Below are 22,657 nucleotides of genomic sequence, written 5' to 3'. Positions count from 1 at the left end.
AATGTGAACGAGACAAATTAGTATTATTTCAAAGCGTATCCTGCTCATGTGCGAGAGAGACGCATTTATTTACACTAGCTTTTTACCCGCGGCTTCGCTTCGCGTTAAATTTGGGGGTAACAATCAACATAAAATTACTTTCTGCGATTCTTTTTTTCGTGTTTTCATGGAAATATAAATTCAAAAAGACGTTGTTTAGACAGATGGTGCACATTTTGGAATTTGAAAATCAACCTACATACGTAATTAATCATTCATAATTGTACCAACTCTGAAACCCTGTTTCGCTGAAACGTTAAAGACGTTAAAAGTACTACGCGTTTCTTTTGCTGGCGACTTCCTACGCGGGACATGATATTACTGTTATGATCTATTTTAATATTCTTAATTGTCGATGAGACATATTGTAGCTTTCTATTATTGAAAGAATTTTGAAATCTGCCCCGAAATTGAATTCACTTATTTTATTCTGCGGAAATTTTGCATTTAAAAAAAAGAAGTCTGTCCATCAGGATATTGTAGCTTTCTATATTGGTAATAGAAATTATTTAAATCAGCTCAGTAGTTTCAGAGATTACCCCCAACAAACAAACAAAATTGAGATATTTTCCTATTCCATGGGATTTTCTAAAAATCTTTCCCTAGTGCACCTCTGTATTACTTTAGGTCCATCTATGCCAATTTCAAGTCTCTAGCACCAGTAGTTTTGGCTATGCATTGTCTGTCAGTCAGCCAGTCATGGTACTGTTCAGAGTTAGGTATAGAATTATAAATAAATCAACCCTGAAGTTGAATTCACTTTTTGCTATCCCGCGGGAATTTTACGTTTTCCCGAAGAAAAGTAGCGTATGCCAATCAGGGATAATGTAGCTCCCAATTGGTAAAATATATTTTTAAATCAACCCCAATGATGAATTTACTTATTTCGATCTTGCGGGAATTTTGCATTCTTCTGTAGAAAAGCAGCCTATGTCAATCAGAGAACTGCAGATTGCTAATAGTGAAAGAATTTTTAAAATCAGCTCCGAATTCTTACTTCTCCTATCCTGCGGAATTTGCATTTCCAAAGAAGAGTAATCTATACCAATCAGCAATAGTGCAGCTTTATATTAGTGGAGAATTTTTTAAAATCAGCTCTGAAGTTGAATTCATTTTTTCTATCCCATGGGAATTTTAGATTTTCCGAAAAAAAAGTGGCCTATGTCAATCGAGGATAGTCAATTATATCATATGAAAGATTTTTTAAAAGCAGTGCCAAAGTTGAATTTACTTATTTCTATCCCGCGGGAATTTTTTATTTCCCGAAAAACGTATCCTATGTCAATCAGGAATACTGTAGCTTACTTTTGGTGAAAGAACTTTTAAAATCAGACCCGAAGTTGAATTCACTTATTTCTATCCCGCGGGAAATTTGCATTTTCCCGAAGAAGAGTAGGTAGTCTATACTAATGAGGAATAGTGTAGCTTTCTATTGGTGAAAGAATTTTTAAAATCATCCCCGAAGTTGCATTCAGATTTTCTATCCCATGGGAATTTTGTAATTTCCCGAAGAAAAAGTAGCCTTTGTCATTTGGAGATAGTCATGTCACATAATATGTAAGATTTTTTTAAATCAGCCCCGAAATTGAATCAATTTATTTCTATCCCGCGGGAATTTTGCATTATCCATGGATACTTTTTGTAACATATGTCAATCAAGGATAGTGTAGCTTACGAAAGGTAAATTTTTTTTTTAAATCGGCTCAATAGTTTCAGAAATTCGACAACAAACAAAGAAGCGAAAAAAGTTTAGATATTTCCCTATCCCGTGGGAATTTCGAAAAATCTTTTCTTAGTGCGCGTCTACATCTATTAAGGAATATATATTCCAAATTTCAAGTAAATAGCCCCAGCGGTTTGGGCTGTGCGTTGATCTATAAGTCAGTCAGTCAGTCAGTCAGTTTCTTCTTTTATATTTATAGATAAGATAGATTGTACATTGTCCGCTTGTTTGATGATACCACAGAACCATGCTTAGAAACCCGGTTAAACGAAACTACGACAACAAATGAATATTTGATTGTTTTCATCTTGATTACAACGTTATATTTTTATTATACTCCTTATTTTTTAACATTCCGATCTTTAGCTCCCAGTTCAGTTCATGACCGATTCGAGTCTAAACTCGCTCCCTTCCCTTTCCTTTTCCCTGTTTCGGTCGGAGCCGCTCCTCGGAGCTAAAAGAACAAAAGGAACTAAAAGACTGAACTAGTTCATTTGACCGATTGACCGAGATCGGAAGCAGCTAATATCTCTGAGATATTATTGTGTTAACTACGAGTAGGTATGTGTGTTAAGGGTAGGGTCATACTGAAAACCAGCGCTGCGGCTTGTTGTAGCAATACGCTGAGTATGGCCCTTTTTTACCCGACTGCCCGAAGGAGGGTTATGTTTTTCGAGCGTATGTATGTATGTATGTATGTATGTATGTAAGTATGTTTGTATGTTTGTATGTATGTATGTATGTGGGTATGTATGTCCATTTCTTTGGTCCTGGTAACATATGAGGTATCATTGGATTCGTCATAACTGTCGGAGTGACATAGGGTATATAATATTTCAATATGGCGTCTGCGAAAAAAATATTTGGCGAAGGAATAAAAAAAAATCTTTTGTATTGTAACAATATGGGAATCAAATGAAAGCTAATAGCCCATTCTAAATATATGGGTTATAATACTTTTAATCTACTATTTTCACAGAAATATCAAAAAGTATAAAATAAAAAACATTAAGTAAATTTAAAAAATCAAAAACCCGACTGCCTTAAAAACTAAAAGGAAGAGAATAAGTCTAGTGGTCTAGAACTCTGTCAAGAAGCTCATTTAAGGTTCAACAGTCGGGACCCATTCAAATCGTAACCAGCTCAAAAAGTCTTCGTAATGGGTCCCGACTGTTGAACCTCTTGACAGAGTTCTAGACCACTAGACTTATTTTCTTCCTTTTAGTTTGTTTGTTTGTTTGTTTGTTTATACTCTTTATTGTACAAAAAGGAAAAACAAAAAGGTTACATAAATAAAGTTGTGTTAAGACAAAGGCGGACTATCCCTGCAGGGATCTCTGCCAGTCAACCTTTGAGTGGTAGAGGAGCAATCCAAAAAACAAGGATCGACAAATAGAGCAAAACATTTGAATAAATATAAATGCATATATAAACCTCAAATACCTAACTATATACAATAAATATAGTTTTTAAGGCAGTCGGGTTTTACTTCTTTCGGCACAATGTTTATTTTATTTTCTTACTTGGTGCCTAATATTATAAGATTGTCTGTGCTTTTTAGCTGTAATTTAGGTAAATAAATTATTATTTCTTTCTTTCTTTCTTACTCTTAAATTGCTTATGAGATGAACAGCTGTTGAACAAGAATTTCAAAGCACTAATCATCGAGTTACAGGTTATAGAAATTGAATGTCACCAAATTTCGACTAAAACATAAATACAATGCAGTGTGGTACCGGCAGCCTGGCTTTTTTAAGGGAGGTTAAAATAACGTATATCTGTAACTTAACCATGGCATTAATTTGGCAGAAAAACACAGAACCAATCTTGGTAAATTTTGTCCCCTGAATCGTATAATGAGAACATATAATTCTTCGTGTCAGCCCCTAACCTCACTAACCGCACACTCTCTCTCTCTCTCTCTCTCTCACACACACACACACACACACAGGTTTTTTTTTTTTTTTTTGTTCATTCCGCTTTAGTTTTGTTAAATTGTATGGTGTTTACATTCATTTTACTTTAAGTTCCACTTCGCGTCTACTACGTATTGCAGATAGTATGATAATCTTTAAATAGCATAGTGCACTCCAAGGCCCCAAGATACAGGCTCTGCCTAGTTTGGGGTCTGCCAGATATACTTTGTATGTGCTGATGTGTATGATTTTTGGAAATAAATTATTATTATATTATAATGAAATCGAAACACATGACATTGATATTTTCAACGATTCATACGCGTCATTCAGGCAAAAACTGTTGAATCATTTCAAAGGCGACAATAACTAGCACTGGTTATGAGTAGGTACTTAAATTTTTCTTTTCTTGATTTAATGTAAAATTTAACTTAAATGATCTAAAAACTATTTAATCTATTCACATATACGTTGAGCGCTGTATATACCTATTGTTAGTGTTACATATAGTATAAGAACCATTGTAAATCTAATGTAATTTCCTGTGTAAACACTGTTGGTATAACAATAAATAAATAAATTAATAAATTAATCTAATTATAACTCAAATTCAGACTTTGTAACTTCCAACAATTTTTTACATTTTGCTAGGCCTTTGTCGTAGAATACCGTTTGCATCTGTCTGTCTACATCATTGCAATTATTTACCAGCAGGCTCTCTGATTCTGATTGCTGCTTAATATAAAGATTTTATTCAGCCTGCCCTGTTAGTAATGTATTATTTATTCGATTGTTTTTTTTTTAGCTTTTTGTATTTTTATTTCAATTCCAAATTTTTTGTTACTTTCACCTTTCACCAATTCCTAAAAGGGTCGGCAACGCACCTGTGATTCCCCTCGTGTTGCGGGTGTCCATGGGCGACGGTGATCGCTCTCCATCAGGTGACCCGTCTGCTCGTTTGCCCCTCGTTTTATAAAAAAAAAGCTTTGTCCAGCGGTGGTGTAGCGGTATAGCACGCGGCACGGAATGCCGAGGACCTGGGTTCGATTCCCCGCGCTGGTCTTATTTTTCTGGTTTTTCTATGCATCTATATTTCAGTTCATATTTTCGATATTATTTATTTGGCCAAAAACATAAAAGAACGAAATACGAGCCCGGGGTTGAACCCACGATCTTGAGAGACTATAGGATAGGTCACACCACTCCACTAGGTCATCACGACTTTTACATAAGTACATTTTACAATTCAGTACACATGCAGATCAAATGACAACGCAAGTTCACAACAAAAAGTACAGTCAGCAAAAAAAATACTTACAAAAAAAATTTTTTCGCAAGGTGCTGGCAAATATCAGCTGTTCCACTGCACCCTGATGCTGGCCACGCTGTCTGCAGCTCTCATCGAGATGATCGGAAGCGCCTTCATTTTGCCAGCTGCAGCCTGTGACCTGGACTTGCCTGACAGCCTGAAGGGGATACTCATCTCTATGCCTAATATAGGTTTGTATTGGAAACTAGCTTTTTAGCATCTGCGAAGAACTTTTTAGCATATGCGAAGAACTTTCGTGATTTTCACTCATATTAAATACAAACAATCGGGACTTATCGCGCTAAACACACGAGTACAATACAGCGGCTGTGGTCACAAGTAGACTGAATAGGACTAGGAGTGGCATGTCTGCTTAGCAGCCCGAGTTCTTAGAATTAACGCTTTTTCGCAAAGACTATACAAAAACTACCCCATGTCCTCCCCAGACTCAAACTACCTCCATACCAAAGGAGATTAACCACTTTTGATGGAAGTCGGATAATTTGATGCAAAATTCAAATTTAAAATTCAAAATTCAAATCATTTATTCAGTAAATAGGCCGCAATGGGCACTTTTACACGTCATTTTTTAAACTACCAGCGCTTTCGGAAAGACCATCATTGCCAAGAAGAATGCGCCGCAAGAAACTTGGCAGAAAGTCATTTTTTCAACATAAAATAATTACAAATTAAAATAGTTTAAAATCTACAGTATACAATTAAAAAAAAAAATACAAAAATAATAATAATATAATTACAGGGTGTAGACTGCTTCCACGTCATAAATTAAAAAAAAAACAGAAATTTACATTTCAGGTCAAGTAACCATTAACTTAACTTAATGAACTGCCCTAACTAAGGCTCCATTTCCACCAGAGATGTGCGAGGAATGTGTTTCTCATGAACCAATAGAAATGCTTCATTTACTTATCCTCGCTCCGCTCAGCTGTTTCCACTAGAGCTGTGCTGTGCGAGGATAGGTAAATGAAGCGTTTCTATCGGTTCATGAAAACACATTCGTCGCACATCTTTGGTGGAAACGCATTCTAAATACACAGTGTATCATGCTCCTTGGGTTAACACTAGAATGAATACTAAATCGCTTTAAGATCTAATCCCAGGCAGAAGTCAAAATATTTTTTATTTATTTATTCGATTGGATGGCACACGAGCAAGTGGGTCTCCTGATGGTAAGAGATCACCACCGCCCATAAACATCTGCAACACCATTAGTATTGCAGATGCGTTGCCAACCTAGAGGCCTAAGATGGGATACCTCACGTGCCAGTAGTTTTCACCGGCGGTCTTACTCTCCACGCCGAAACACAACAGTGCACAAGCACTGCTGCTTCACGGCAGGATTAGCGAGCAAGATGGTGATAGCAATCCGGGCGGACCTTGCACAAGGTCCTACCACCTGCAAATTTTAATTAATTTATTTATTTGTTACGTTAAAAGTATTATCAGTAGAACTAATCGTCATTTAGTTAATTCAATAGTAATCGTTAATTTTGAAAATAATGTTTTCTAGACCGTAAAGAAAGGAAATCATTAGAGGTATTTTAATTTATGGGCAGCACTACTCGTAAGCCCTATCGATCGCCTTATCGATCTTCTTTCATTTAAATCGGTGAATCGGTACAAACGCGAATGTACTTAACAGACAGACAGTACTTCTGTATTTATAAAATGAGTAATGAGCTTTTATTAGTGAGTTCGTTTGCGCGCGACGGATAATTTATAATTATCCTTTTAGCCTTTAGGTGTGAGTATCAAATATCTAAACACTCATAAACTTTCTCGTTTATAATACTCGCATCAGCAGGATGTTGAGGATGATTGTTATTCCATCACCAGGCGTAATCCTAACCGCACCGTTCTGGGGCCGGGCGGCGGACTCGCTGGGGCGCAAACCGGTGCTGCTGTGCTCGGCTGCTGCGTCTGGAGTCCTGGGCTTCGCAGCTTCCGTCATGCCCAACCTGGTGACGTTTGCACTGTGCAAGCTGGCGGCTTCTTTGTTGTAAGTTTTTTTTTTGTTGAGGCTTTGAACTCTCCAGGTGATCATGTCAGTTTCTCATACAAGGGACAGATCAAAGAAGTGTTAAATGTATGGCCTGGCCAATTGATCTGATGATTTTCTCGCTGACTGTACATTTTATCAAAAATCTGTGAATGTTGATTGTCATCACTCAAAAAGTTAGTAAAGGTCTCCTAAGAGCATTTTCGCGTAGCAGCAAGGGATCTAGTAGCTGCCCTTGCTGCCCCATCTCAACTTTCCACCCTGTATAGTACTACTACAGGTCACAGACCTCAGAATGGAAGGGCTTGGGCCGTAGATCCCAGTGCCCGATACGGATTGGGCCATCACACACACCATTGAATCTCTTCGCTGGCGTACGTGTGCAGCGAGGCTACTCCGTAATTCGAAAACCGAAGTTCGTGTCTTTCGTCCCTCTGACAGGGGGGTGTCACTAGGCCATTTCCGCCGGCAGAAGTACATACCGGGCCTCCCCAACGTTGAGGCGATCAGTGCGACTCAACGCGTGCGAGTGAACACGAGTTATGCGATAGACAGAGAAGCATACAGTAGGCACGATTCTTATGCCTAAACGTCACTTTTGTACGGCAGTGAAACTTCTGTACTTGTACTATTACTTATTCTGTGCCTCTGATGCTACCTTTGGAGTGGCAGCGCCATATTTAAAATTTACTGTCAAATGGCGCGGCCATTTTGATAAAATCTTCCTTGGCGCATTGACACCTACGAACAGTGCCTACGAATTAATTTCGCGAATTCGCGAATTTTATAAAAAATATCACCAAAAAAAAACCACTTTAATGTTATAGATAAGCCTTACAGTGATAGTTTAGCATAAAATGGCATATCTAATTAAATAACAATGAATGACCTTCAATTTCTGTGAATGTGTTATTATTCATTATCAAATATCTGATAACCAAATTTTTCTCAGTCATGTATTAAATAACTATAATTACAAAATAAAACAATTACCTGTAGAAAACACTGATTTATTTCGTAAAAAACCCTTTTATAGTCTTTCAATATCGAATAATAGTATAATACGAGGTTTCCAAAAATACCAGCGCACGGCAGCGGCCACACAGTGAAACTTGAGTAAACGATAAAAACGAAATTTCTTCCGTAGTGTTGTCGCGGCCGTTAATAAATGCCATCCTTGTCTATTTATGAACGCATTCTGCAAGAATAAGCAAGCGAGATATAGGTCTACCAGTTTATATTTATTAGTGAAATACGACACCTGCCAACGACCGGGAGCCGGTCGCTTGCCACTCAAGGGTTTTTGACAGGCTGCCGGGAGCCGGTCGCGTGCCAAACAAGGGTGTGCCGGGACCCGGTCGCTTGCCACTCCACACTATTTAATACGAGAATAAGAGGAACGGTACGATACGAAATTCGATTTTCGAATTTCGGAGTAGCCCCTCAGGTCCTCACTATGTTTTCCTTCACAGTAAAGCGTACATTTTTAAGTAAATTTCAAATCTAACTCAGAAGCGAGCTGGAACTCGAAGGCAACGGGTAAAAGTAACGAAAACGCATGTGCGTTGCCGGTACTGAATGCATAAAATCACGCCCCTTTCCCGACGGGGTATAGGCAGAGACAACATCCTTCCACTTGCTTCGATTCTGGCATACAACTCTCGCCTGTGACTACAACTGCCTTATTTTCAGTCTGTCGTGCCCCTCGTCCCTGGGTTGGGCGTACGCCAGCGAGATGCTCCCGCAAAAGAGGCGGGACTTGGCGCTCCTCATCATGAACGGATTCCTGACGACCTCCTCCACGCTCAGCCCATGTAAGCCACATTCAATGCAGCAATGAGGGCTATCGTTTTTTGTCTGTCTAGATGGCGCCACTGTTGCGTGAGGTTTTTAAGTGTTTCAAAGTCTGTTATTACGGGCGTGAAAACAATGTTTAGAATAAAATCATATTTAATACACCTTAAAATCGTACCATAAATATCGAGCAACCACAGTGTTGCGTAGTCCCGTTTTGTTCGGAAAAAGGGAGGACAAAAGTTTCCGAAAGACAAAACTGTCTCAAACCACAGACATTCATTGCCCCGTAACGCATAATTGCCATAATTAATTTCAGGTAATGCAAAATATTCACAAAACTATTCTAATTGTAAATAAACCCGCGTAGCTCACCCAAAAATTATGAGATTTGACTTTTCGGAAACCTCACACTACACTAGTGCCTCTAGCTGCGAATTCATACGCGATAGCCCTCATTGTGATTTGTGATAGCTACTCGCCTTTCCTTATCAGTGGTGACATACGTCATGAACAAAACGATCATAATATTATTTGCTTTTATTTGCGTAATTTTGCTCAACGACGTCTTAAATTTTCGGATGGTTATATGGACTCGCTGTTATTAACGTACACCTATGCAAGCGATCAAGATTGGCGGGAGATTAGGGAGCCCCGATGGACCAATTGGCAGGAAACTTGCCGCGTATAGGCAGAACATAAATATGAGTTCTAATTCCAAACAAAACACCCGTTTTTTTTGTTTTTAAAATATTAGATAACGATCTTAAACGGCTAAACGTTAAAAACATATTTATTTGCTTGCAGCTACTAAAAGTAAATATTATGAGTAAGTCCGACAGGTTCAATTATCTTTGCCCGAGAGATTTTACCTTAGATAATTTAAGATTTGACAGTACATCCTAATCTATATTAATTTATTCATAAGGTTAGTTCACCTTGTGACACCACAGTTATCATGTTATCAAAACAATAACGGGATTGAATAAGCACATTATGAAAATGACTAAATTAATGTGAAATATAAACTACAATAATATTGAAGATATGTTTTATTAGCCTTTAACCATACTAGACCCAGAAAATGAATGGAAATTCAGGGTTTTTGTAAATTCCCGTGTGAATTCCTAAAAATTAAATCGTGAATTTCATTAACATCGAACACCCAGATACTCCGAAATATTTTATTCCGAATTTGCTAATTCCGATTTTTAAAACTCCGATTTTCACAATTGAAATTGAATTTATTCCTTTTTGTTCGTTTATTCCTTTGTTTTTATCAAAAACGTGTATAGAGCCATGTTATTTTGTTATGAGGATTAAAGTTTCTATCTATCTATCTAATTTCAATATCTTTTTTTTTTATATTTGACTTTTAAAACTCCGAAGAATGTAAAGCACGAAATGTTATTGACCCGAAGTACAGTATTCCGATTATCAATTTTCCGAAATTATATCGCTAATTCGGAAATATGACATTCGGCAAAATAAACTTCGTGGTTTTAATAATCGGAATCTTGATTTCGAATCTCGAATTAATATCAATCAATTTAGATAAATTGACCTGCATACTTAGGTTAGGTTACATTGCTTCGCGCCATAGCCGTGCGGAATAGGAGCTCCGCGAAGCGGAGCTCCGTCGACCTTATGTCACATTGCTGAAAATCAATAACAGTAAATACTGTTTTAGGCCAATCTAACCTACATAGCTTAAGTTAATTAGTCGGAATTTATTATTGATCGCTGTATGATATTCGGAATTTAGAAAATTGGTATTTTAGTAATCGGAATTCGTATTTTTGACATTTTGGGTTATTATTGAGTCGGGCTTCTTATTGTTTGGTTCATTAAAATTCGGAATTTTAAAAATCGTAATTTTAAACATTAGGTATTTTTAATTTTCGGATTTACAAAAAATTGCAATATTCATATTAGGAGTTTTAAAACATTCGGAATTATAAAAATCGATATTTTGAAGTTCCGACTTTCCGAATTCGTTTTTCGTATTATGTAGTTTATCCATTGCATCCAACAACCAACCAAACGCACCAAACGCAACCAACGCAACCAAAAGCAACCAGCGCCGAATTTCATGTCTTATCCTAGGGTTGAAATTTAAACTCGCACTTGTCCAGAGATTTTCACTAGCGACATTTGCATTCCAGTGCTAGCTTGGGGCATTCTCCCCTTCGATTGGACCCAGATCGGAATCCAGGTGCACCCCTGGCGTTTCCTGACTGCAGCCTATGCCTTGCCTCTCCTCCTAGTGGCCGTTTGGCTGACCCAGGCGAAGGAAAGCCCCAAGTTCCTCATGACGAAGGGCAAACAGCAGGAGGCTTTGACAGTGTTGGGCCATATCTACGCGAGGAACCATGGAGCACCGGTTGATGCTTACCCTGTGAGTAAATTTACCATTGGTGTTCGATCGAACTTTCGATTTTTGCGAGTTAATCACTAGATGGCGTAAATATTCTTTTTAACGTATTTTATTATTTTATAAATTAAAATGTGGATATTTTTATAAAGTAATATATTTACCGGTAATAGTGTGAAACTTGTAATGCATTCTTCTAAGTTTTAGACGTATTTTAATTTAAAAAATAATTTTATTTGGCTTCATAAAAGTTAAGTTAAAAATGTCACTATAAGCATTGCCCTGAATTCTATTTTCGTTTCCGTCGAAATTAATACACAAACCAAAATTCGGTTTCGATTGCGGAATACTAGTTTCGGTTGTCCGTCGATTTTACCCAACACAACAAAACGAAATGCTAAAGCCAAGCATCGAACTCGGGTTTTCATAAATCCGGGACGCTTGCTGCAACCACGTTCACTTCCACGGCGAATTTTCCCAATGTGTTCCCGAGATAATTACCTACTATTTATTTATTTTTTATATGACAGGGGGTAAACGGGCAGGCGGGTCACATGATGAAAAGCAATCACCGCCACCCATTAGCTAATCTTTAGTCGCCGAACAGTTTTTGACTCGTGCTTTCCATGTTCAGGTGACAGCATTGAAGAAATCCAACGGGAAATCAGATCATGCTTCAGAAGAAGGCTCCAGTTGCGAGCTGGCGCCCATCAGGAGGTCAGAGACGGCGTGTGCGCTGCTCCGGCCGCCGCACCTCAAGTGGCTGGCGCTGACCGGCTTTCTCATGTTCGGTCTGTTTTCTTTGTAAGTATGTAAATGAAGAAGAGGGTATCACTTCATTTATTTTCTGTTTGAAGGTAGCTACTCGTATGAGAGTTGATGACAGATGACAGCTGTTTGATCTGTCACTGAGTGACTTGTCAGAAAAAGTGCAAGTAATGTAATAAGCGTTTATTTAAAATTGTACTTGAAGTGAAATTACTGTGGTGGAATATTAGCTTTAATGTTGTTTCTCTTTTCAGGTAAGAATTGTTATTTAGTTAGTTTTATAAACTTATATATGTGTCAAGTATTAGTGAATAATAAAACTCTCCACTCTTTTCAGAGCAACTCAGTCTAGTTTTATTTCACCGCTTCAGAGAATTTAAGAAAGCTGGGTGGAATACACATTATAAGTATACACGCAAAAAATAATGCTCACTGTATTGGGTACCGCAGGTTCCTCAATAATGAAACAAATATGATACTTGGGTATATACCTACACCACAAGAAAAAACACTATCTAACAGATTTATACCAGATAGATATCGTCGATGATACTCCAATGTCGCGTAACAAACAATTGCGACTAAAATATTTTAATTTTAACGTTGAAGGGGGCATTGCAATATGAGTATCATCAACGATTTTCAAATATTGTAAATTGACTCTTTATAAGGGACCATTTAGCAGTAGTAGTAATTTGGTAGTAGCAGAGCCACTAAGGGGCTGTTTCACTACCCATTGATTAATTTTATTTGACGGATAAATTAAGCAAAACAAACAGAGACTGCATCACATTTATCCGTGAAACAAATTTATTCAATGGATTAACAGGGAGTAAATATATTTTTGCATGTAATTTTCAGATTAAATGGCCTTTTTCTATTCGCGCCTGACACAATAAACAAGGTGATGCAAGGTTCCGGCGAGGAAGAGGGCACTATTTGTATCATAATGAACCAGGCGGTTAACGAGGTAAATGTTATTTAAGGGGCTACCCGAAGTTGTCATCGATTTTTGACAAGTTTTGAATCGTATCTCCTACTTTTGCACTACAGATAGAATTATAAACCAAACGGCTATCGATTCTCCAATTTTTATCTCTATTTTTATTTACCGGATTTTGAAAAAAAATAATACTTAAATTTGTATGATTTTTTTAAACATTGTCTGAAAAACACTTATTTCGTATCTCTATTGACGTGAAAGATCTAACATTATACGAAATCTACATATTTGGGTTTGTCTTTGACGTCTCTAAAAACTGGTCGATGGTTTTCATTTGAAACTAATTAACACAAAAGTTATGGCCAGAAAACCAGTTTTTCGGCCTAAAACTGTTCAAATTTGATGCCAAATATCTCAAAAACAATGAACTTTGAAGTAAATATGGGATACTATATTGCTTAAAGCCGTTGTTGTTTATATAATAAGCTACAAAAATCATTAGAAAAGTAAGGAATTCAGATCGAAGGTCATTGGGGCGTGGGATCCCCTCAAAATGCTTTAGTTAGGTTCTACGCTAGCTGGCGCGCGTGCACTGAGCGGCGCGGGCGCGGGTGGGCCTGCAGGTAAAATCCGTTGCACGCGACGCGCGCAGTTAGCGCTGCTCGTACTACTTTTCAATAGGGCGTCCACCGGTCCACCCGCCCCTTGCGGTGTACTGCCGTTTCGGCAAAATATTTTTCGCCAAATTTCGCAGTAGTTTCATTTCCCAAACGAATCTTTAGCATTCTTATATTTCGTATTTTATTCATTTGGTCGAATTATCATTTGGCATAGTTTTACTTTGTCAAGTTTTATTACGACAAACGTTTATTAAGCAAACGTTTTCTTTTGGCTAATATTATATTCCAAAATAAATGTTTGTTCAAAATGACACTTCTCACACGAACCATCCTCAGAAACCAACTGCTACCAGAAATCTAGTTTAGGTTAGAACTGCTTCCCCCACAGAAACGAACTGCTATGAGAAAAGTAGGTTAGGTTAGGTTATAACTGCGTCCCCCACAGAAACGAACTGCTACCAGAAGAGTAGGTTATTAAGCCATGCAATATTTTGGGAAGAGTACGTTATACCAAACGATACATTTGACTAAACAATACTTGGTAATATGAAACAGGACTAAGTAATTATTTATGAAACAATAATTTGCCAAAAAAATAAATATCAACTATAAAATTGCGATAAGTTGTTTTAACAAATGATTTTTTGTCAAATGATAATTTGAGTAAAATATTTTGGGATACATCCCATACATTAGTAATATCCGTACTTACCGCGTCAGCTAGCGTAGCAGTGGCGTAGCGTTTTTTATTTGATCTCATCTATCCATCTGTTTGAGAGCTACGATGATTCAGACAGGCAAGACATTGGCGTCAAACTTACGGCACACCTCCTTTTGCGTCCGGAGTTAAAAAAGACTATTTTTTTAACTTCTCTAACAATAATCTTTTTTTTCCAGACAGTCTCCCCGGACTGTGTGGACAGTATATCCCAGGACACGTTCATCATCATGGCGGTGACGACAGTGGTTTATGGGTTGGCAGTCATGGCGGTCAGTCTGATCCCCATATCGAAGAAAACTCTGCTTGTGGGCATGTACTTCTGTGTTGGCACCAACTGCCTGCTGTCTGGACTGCTGAAGAACAGGTGAAGACACGCCTAGAATATTCTTTATTGATGGTGTTCAAAGACTCACCTTTGGAACGCCACGGTGGATGTCAATTTGCCAATGAACCACAAAAAATTACTTTGCCCACCCACGGTCTTACGATAGCCAGGACCGTCTTTCACCTATTAGAGGCCATGGGCACAATATGCTGCATTCGGTACCTAAGCCTGATTTTCAGGCGGGTAGAGTTGCTATCGGTTATCGTTTGGTAATTGAGTAGGGATTAGGGGCCCCTAATGCATCGCGGGGCCTGGGCACGTGCCCAGTGTGCCCAGCGGGGAACAGGGGCCTGAAGATAGCTACATCTGTAAAACAAATGTGTCTTCATGGAGTCTCTCCACCCCCAAACTGTAAAGAACACACACAAACCGAACTTTACTATCACCACCACCACACTACGCTGGTGCGTTTTAAACTCAACCAGAGCTCATTTCAAAACAACAGTTGTTACTCACTGTAGTTCATCATGCCACCGGGTGCTACTCTCGGTAGTGTTGCTCTGAGGATGAACTCTGGTTGAGTTCGAAACGTTCAGCGAAGTGTGCTGGTGGTGATAGTTGGATTTATGTGTACTCTTACAGTATGGGAGGTGGAGGAGCTGCATGAAAAAAAAAGGTGATCAAAGTAGTAAGAAATTATTTATAGATCATTGATTATGGACCTCCGTAAAGTAACGCCTAAATAAAAAATTAGACAATTTGTTTTATCAATGAATTCTGAGCAAAAACTAGGAAGTACAAAATTCGAACTTCCTATCTTGCCATCTCGCTGACGCTTATCTATCTATCTAAACCTTTAAACGAGCAATTCTTGTATATACATACATATTGTATTGTATTGTTATCATTTTCTAATAATAGATACTTACCCCCTTATTCATAAACGACAATCAAACCTATTTTAGTTAAAATGCCGCTAAAATTCGTTTGTCCTTATCTGTCACTTCGACATTTGTATTTGTTAGAAAGGGACAAAGCATTTGTTAGTTAACATAGGCTTGTTAAGTTTTATGAATAAGGGGTTAGGCTGTAAGTTGTACTGACATGATATGGATTTTTTTTTATTCGACTGTTTGGCAAACGAGCAAGTGGGTCTCCTGATGGTAAGAGATCACCACTGCCCATAGACACTCGCAACACCAGGGGATTGCAGATGCGTTGCCAACCTAGAGGCCTAAGATGGGATACCTCAAGTGCCAGTAATTTCACCGGCTGTCTTACTCTCCACGCCGAAACACAACAGTGCAAGCACTGCTGCTTCACGGCAGGATTAGCGAGCAAGATGGTGGTAGCAATCCGGGCGGACCTTGCACAAGGTCCTACCACCTGCAAAATGCGATATGTAATCTTAATCTGAAATAAAGATTTTGTTATTATTATTATTATTGTATTGTAAAACTCTTTATTGTACATACCGGGTGTGGCCTGTAATACGAGAAACAAAATAAAACAGATCGTCCTCGTCAAACTAAACAACATTAGTTCAGCGACTTTTAAAAATAATGGAGTCTTTGAAATTTTCTTTTTTCATACAAATTAAATACTGTTATCAATGTACGCCCATCCTAGAACACAACTGACGTCGCCTGTCACGCTACAAACATCAAACATTTTGCTTTACATTGCTTCTTCGAATAAACTTAAAAGTGTAATAAAAAATATTTTTTTATAAACTCGCTGAACTAATGTTGTTCAGTTTGAGGAGTATCTTTTAATTATTTGCTCATATTACAGGCCACACCCGGTATAAACACATGAAAATAACAGAACACAGGATAATAAGATGTCATGTACAAAGGCGAACATATCCCTAAAGGGATCTCTTCCAGTTAACCTTTGAATTTTTTTTTGAGGATCTCGGAAACGGCTCCAACGATTTCGATAAAATTTGGAATTGGTATGTAGGGGTTTTTGGGGGTGAAAAACTCGATCTAGCTTGGCCTTATCTCTAGGAAAATCGCTATCGAGTATTAGCCCGAGCGAAGCTCGTTCGCCCAGGTACTATTATTTAACACGAGAGTGAGAGGAACGGTACGGTACCCTGGTTTCTGTATAAAATAGAAATATTAAATGTATTTATCTACATGCATATCATAACTTCCCTATTATATGTTCAGAAACGACTATCAAATGGCCTTTATTAAGAAACCTGGTATCTGCGGGTGCATCTTAATGTTCACATTAAAGTACAGTGCATCTTAATGTTTACATTAAAGTATCGGTAATACTTTTTTTAACAATGCATATCTGTACATATTATAGAAAACTTATGACATGCATGTAGATAATAATTATTATTCAGTCAAAGTCAAAGTCAAAGTCAAAATACAGGCCATATCTGAACATATTATAGAAAACTTATGATATGCATGTAGATAAAGTTATGTATGCGGCTATACATAATTAGGCATTAAAACACTCGTGTGATCTTATTATGAAACTCGCCTTCGGCTCGTTTCATAAAACCACACTCGTACTTTAATGCCTCTCATTATGCACCAGCCACATAAATAACTATTATGTTTCAGAACGGTGGCCGGCATTATGATGTCGGCTCTTCAAATCACTGCGCTGGGCATCGGTCCACTGACAGCTTATGCAGTGCAGCTATTCCCCACTACTTTGAGGTAAAATTGAAACCGGAGGCCGTATTACCTGTACCACCACCATGAGTTTACAGTGACCGTACTCGATAGCGACGGCGTAAATTATTTGTATGGAAAAAAATTAGGAACACTTTTTTCTTCGTTTAAATCAATAGTAGGTACTCGTGATTCTGAGTAAGGAGAAGCCAGAATTACCTAATTCTGAAAAAAAAAGGTTTGTTGCATCAAAGTCAAAATGCCCACCAAACTTTTTTGGCGCTCGCGAGCAATCAAATGACAGTTTTTGTATGCAAAATCTGTCATTTGATTCCGAGCCTGCTTTGATTGCGAGCTGAACGGCCTCAGAGGCCATATTGTCTAATCCACGGGCGCTCGCAATCGCATTCAGCATCTCTTTCTACCCTCATCTTGTTTGCAGAGCGAATGCGCAAGCAGCTCCTTCGACTACTGGTGTGGTGTTTTTCGTAAATAAAAGATAAACGGCAGTTATTATTTTGATGGTCTTATTTTTCATGTAATAAAATTGGATTCATTTGCTATAAAATATTTACACACGTACGTAATACAGGCAGGAAACTATGACAGAAAGGTAAGAGCAAGATGAAACCAGAGACAACAATAGAGTAGCTAGTAGTCTTTTCGCAGAATTGTTTGCCAAATGTTTCATTTGCCAACTCTCAATTTTCTCCGAAACAAAAAAAAAAGCTTTTGTTCTTAGGTAGTACATAGTAGGTTAGGTTAGTTTTGTTTTATGAAAGTTTCGAAAAATTGGTGAAAACGTGATTCCAAGTGTAAAAGTGTTAACCCCCGACATTGCTGACATTGTCATTCCAAAGTTCAATATCTCAAAAACAGCCGTGTTTCAACCGATTTTAATGAAACGGCTAAAAACCACCGCTGAAAACCTTTTGTTTGCTTTTACCTGAAAAAACTGCATTATAATCGGTTCATTCCTTAATATATTTTTATTATTATAAGTGTTTATATAAAAGGTATATTAGGTACAATAAAATTGAATAAGCTAAAACTATAATAAATCTAAAACTTGACCCTGCGGCATGGTACCAAAGATCTGGCAGCATTTCCCCGCTGGATCGCAAGACTGATGCGTTGAGCGAGGAAACTGCCAGCTGTTTGGTCTCCTGTGGTATCGGTTCATTTGTTCGTTTATTTTTGATTTTGTTGTAACCAGGGGCACGGCAGTGGGCGCGGTGCTAATGTTCGGCCGGCTCGGCTCGGTGGTGGGCGCGAACGCGGCCGGCGCGCTGCTCGCCGCCGCCTGCGCAGCTGCCTTCTACGGCTTTGCTGCTCTGCTGTTCTGTAAGTGGAAATTTTCACTTTAAATGATGCTAAAAAAATTCTTCATGAGCAGATGACCCTGGCTGCAACGTCAGCTAGTGTTTATCATATGAACGAATTGTACAAATTGAACGAATTATAGAAATTGAACAATCATGCAAAGTTTCTTGTGTGTGCCATTAACTTTTGAAGAGTTCCTTCCTGCGAAGACGATCCTGACGGGACTACCTGGATGTCACTGCCAGATTATTATTACCTATTTAGGGTTTATTCTCACCAGATTTACATAAGTAGATATGCCGAAGTAGCGTCTTTAATAAGTAGCGCCATAAGATTTAAGTGCATACTTTATTCAATCGAGTGTAGTGGCTACCCCCCGTTTTAGGGGTTAAATTTTTTAGCCTATAACCTAGCCGGGGATTTTTTCGACAGATTAGTAAAGTTTGCATCAAAATTCGCTCAGCCGTTTTCACGTGATGCGCGTTCAAATAAAGAGACAAATAGATAAACAGATAAATAGACAAACATAACAAAATTCTAAAAACTGTTCTAACGTTTTTTCGAATATCTTCCATGTATTACAGACTTTCGACCCTCTTCAGCTTTATTATACTTATGTATTGAAGAAAGATAAAATCACCTTTTATAAAATAAGGATGGTCTGGCTGTCACTGGCTCTTGGTCTATAATAATCGTTGGTAACACTAATTATATTTGTTCACAGTATGCGCAGCTCTAAGTCTCCTGCTGCCAGGGAACAGGTCGGCTCCGAGTGAGGTGCAGTCGGAAGCCGAGACCTGAGGGAAATCTGACCGTCTTTTCCAAGACTAATTGAAATAGCATTTATATACAGGGACACAATAGGCTAGATTTTTGAAAAATTATTATTAATTCCATCTGTTTGTTAGATTATTATATTTTTTCTTTTTTTTGACCAAACAATAATAATCAAACAAAAAAAATTTGGAAAATTTGTAAAACACTCGGCGTTGTCATTTTAAAGTTTTTCGTCAGGCAAAATATCGCTAGATAGATGGCGTTGGTATCGTGAGATCTGCTTTCCATTTCTGAAACGCTTGTGATTGGATAAAATATCTAAACGAGTCAATCGCAAGTAAGACTGAAACGTCAAACGGACCCCACGGTACCAAAGGCCATCTACCGATTATTCGCCTCTTGAAGAACCCTCATTAAAACGATTTTAATGAAACTTTCAACTAAAAAAACTGCATCAAGGTGGTAGGACCTTGCGCAAGGTCCGTCCGGATTGCTACCACCATCTTGCTCGCTAATCCTGCCGTGAAGCAGAAGTGCTTGCACTGGTGTGTTTCGGCGCGGAGAGTAAGACAGCCGGTGAAATTACTGGCACTTGAGGTATCCCATCTTAGGCCTCTAGGCTGGCAACGCATCTGCAATACCCCTGGTGTTGTAGATTTTTATGGGCGGTGGTGATCTCTTACCATCAGGAGACCCACTCGCTCATTTGCCATCCAGTCGAATAAAAAAAAACAAGATCGGTCTATTCGTTTTTAAGCTATGACACCACGCACAGACAAAACATACCTCATTTTGAGTGGGATGTACACTGCTCAAAAGAAAATAAGGGTCACATGAATTTTATGGGTGAAACGAAATGACTAATAAAATATAATTCTTCATAACATTCCTTGTCTAAAAATGGTTTTATTAATACAACAGAACACAGTACAAATACTTTTAATTCAATTTAATGTTTTTTTTATTCGACTGGATGGCAAACGGGCAAGGGGTCTCCTGATGGTAACAGACCACCACCGCCCATAAAAATCTACAACACCAGTGCGCTTAGTGTAAGTTTTCGGTTATAAAATACGTCTCAATTGCGTTCGCGTTAAAATCTCAATTTGTATTGGAATCACGAACATCGCAAACGTTCCGCTAGAGGCGCTGTTCGTGTTTCCGTACAAATTGAGATTTTAACGCGAACGCGATCGAGACATATTTTGTAACCGAAAACTTACACTAAGGGTACAGGGGTATTGCAGATGCGTTGCCAACCTAGAGGCCTAAGATGGGATACCTCAAGTGCCAGTAATTTCACCGGCTGACTGCTCAACTGTTTAATTAAAAACGCAAACATATTTTTGATATCATTTTACCGGTAAAGTTCAAGTGGCCCTTACCTATATTCTTTTGAGTAGTATAACAAAAAGTTCGAGTTTCGTAGTAGCCCCTCTGTGCCCTTAGTGTAAGTTTTCGGTCACAAAATACATCTCGATCGCGTTCGCGTTAAAATCTCAATTTGTATGGAAACACGAACATCGCAAACGTTCCGCTAGAGGCGCTGTTCGTGTTTCCATATAAATTGAGATTTTAACGCGAACGCGATCGAGACGTATTTTGTAACCGAAAACTTACACTAAGGGCACTGACGTCAAATACGCAGACAATGTAGACGGAAAAAAATGTGCACTGGCTTGGACTCCATTATTTTTAAGACCTAATTAGATTTATAATTTGTCATTTATTAGATTTACATTTTTTAAGCTTTGGAAATATGTAGTAGACTTTATACGAGTACATGGAATGTCAGGAGCTTGCCTCTCTATGATCAATAATATACAATCAATGGTTTGTTTGTAATGAAATGATTTTAAGGGTATGTTCATACTGGCACACCACATGACGCACGTTCATTAAGTATAGAATAACACATGAGTAGTATGAACTTTTATGTAAGTCTAAGAGTGTGCATGAAGACAAATATGTGTTGTACAGTCGAGTTCGTAAACTTCTAGGCAAAAATTTCATCAAAAATATCTGAACACGCTTCTACGCCATTAACAATAGAGTCGTGTTCACATATTTTTGATCAAATTTTTGCATAGTAATTTAAGAACTCGACTGTACAGACGTACCTAGCTGTCTAACGAAGTAGCAAAGTAATAACATTATAATGTAATAAATAAGCATACTTTAAAATTACTCTCGTAGAAATGACTTGCGATACGTTACATGGTATGAACTGACCCTATGTATATGCTTATTTCTTATAAATGTAAGATTGTAAATATGTATATACATACATACAAGTAAAAGTTAAGTGTCTATTGTTATCCTAGTGATGTGCCGTGCCGTGCCGGATACATGATTGAAAAGTCCCGGCGCATCACTGGTTATGACTGCTGTAGTAAAGTAATTTAAAAATACAATAAAAATATTTGATTAAATGTTTTCGTTTCCTTAAACCTAGTTTTTGTCTATTTAAATAAATAAATATCACGGGACAATTCACACCAATTAACCTAGTCCCAAAGTAAGCTTAGCAAAGCTTTTGTTATGGGTACTAAGCAACGGATAAATATAATTATATGGATAGATACATACTTAAATACATATTGAACACCCAAGACCCGAGAACGAACATTCGTATTTTTCATACAAATATCTGCCCCGACGCGAGAATCGAACCCGGGACCTCAAGCTTCGTAGTCAGGTCTAACCACTAGGCCATCTGGTCGTCTAAATGTACCTATAGATATTTATACCTATAGATAATTATTTTAATATTACAATACAATACAATACAATAACTCTTTATTGCACACCAACACAGGAAGCAGTACAAAAAACACAGGTAGGTATACATAGAGATTCATAAGGTAAGCAATAGCGGCCTTATCGCTTCAGAGCAATCTCTTCCAGGCAACCTTTACAATGGACAGAAGTAAGGAATAAAAAGAAGTAAGGGTGAAAAGTAGTTTTTTTTGTGCAAATTTTAATATTCCGCTTCCTAAGGTTTTTATGATAATTATGTTTTATTAAGAAAGAAAATTTTATGTTCTCTTCTAATTTGTCTACATTAAATTATTAATACTCACGTTCAACCGTTTTTGAGTTAGAGCACGCAGACTCAGCCTCTCGTGCCACTGGTGGAACAAATTGGTGGTACTACGAGGAATAAAGATCAGGTTTGTTGTTATTCCACGTCAAATATGATAATTGTCAGTTTTAGACCTACCGAACTATTTATTTATCGAATTATCACATCTGTGAACACTAGTTAACACATATTTATAAAAGCTGAAATGAACACAAGCTTAAAAATAAGCACTAGAAATGCGCTAGAAAAAAGTTTTGGCCTCCACCGAAACTAAGATT

General features: G+C 37.8%; 1 protein-coding gene across 6 annotated transcripts in view; it reads left to right on the top strand.

Moving 5' to 3' along the window:
* The window catches only part of LOC141434238 (organic cation transporter protein-like), a 27,978-nt gene extending 6,234 nt beyond the window's left edge, over positions 1–21,744 (top strand). For 5 of the 6 annotated variants that reach the window (XM_074096612.1, XM_074096617.1, XM_074096616.1 and 2 more), the window contains exons 3-12: positions 5,017–5,178; positions 6,845–7,007; positions 8,700–8,821; positions 10,967–11,199; positions 11,810–11,979; positions 12,805–12,913; positions 14,404–14,591; positions 17,141–17,239; positions 18,411–18,538; positions 19,242–21,744. In XM_074096612.1, the coding sequence (XP_073952713.1) occupies positions 5,017–5,178; positions 6,845–7,007; positions 8,700–8,821; positions 10,967–11,199; positions 11,810–11,979; positions 12,805–12,913; positions 14,404–14,591; positions 17,141–17,239; positions 18,411–18,538; positions 19,242–19,318 (1,451 nt within the window). In that variant the 3' untranslated portion in view covers positions 19,319–21,744. The remainder of the gene's footprint in view (positions 1–5,016; positions 5,179–6,844; positions 7,008–8,699; positions 8,822–10,966; positions 11,200–11,809; positions 11,980–12,804; positions 12,914–14,403; positions 14,592–17,140; positions 17,240–18,410; positions 18,539–19,241) is intronic. The other variant, XM_074096618.1, reaches the window with a different exon arrangement.
* Positions 21,745–22,657: the final 913 nt, after the last annotated feature.

The sequence above is a fragment of the Choristoneura fumiferana genome, chromosome 13 (genome assembly GCF_025370935.1).
Source record: "Choristoneura fumiferana chromosome 13, NRCan_CFum_1, whole genome shotgun sequence".
NCBI classification, from domain to species: Eukaryota; Metazoa; Arthropoda; class Insecta; order Lepidoptera; family Tortricidae; genus Choristoneura; species Choristoneura fumiferana.
Note: the sequence above shows the minus strand (reverse complement) of the source record. Positions and strands in the feature narration are given on the sequence as shown.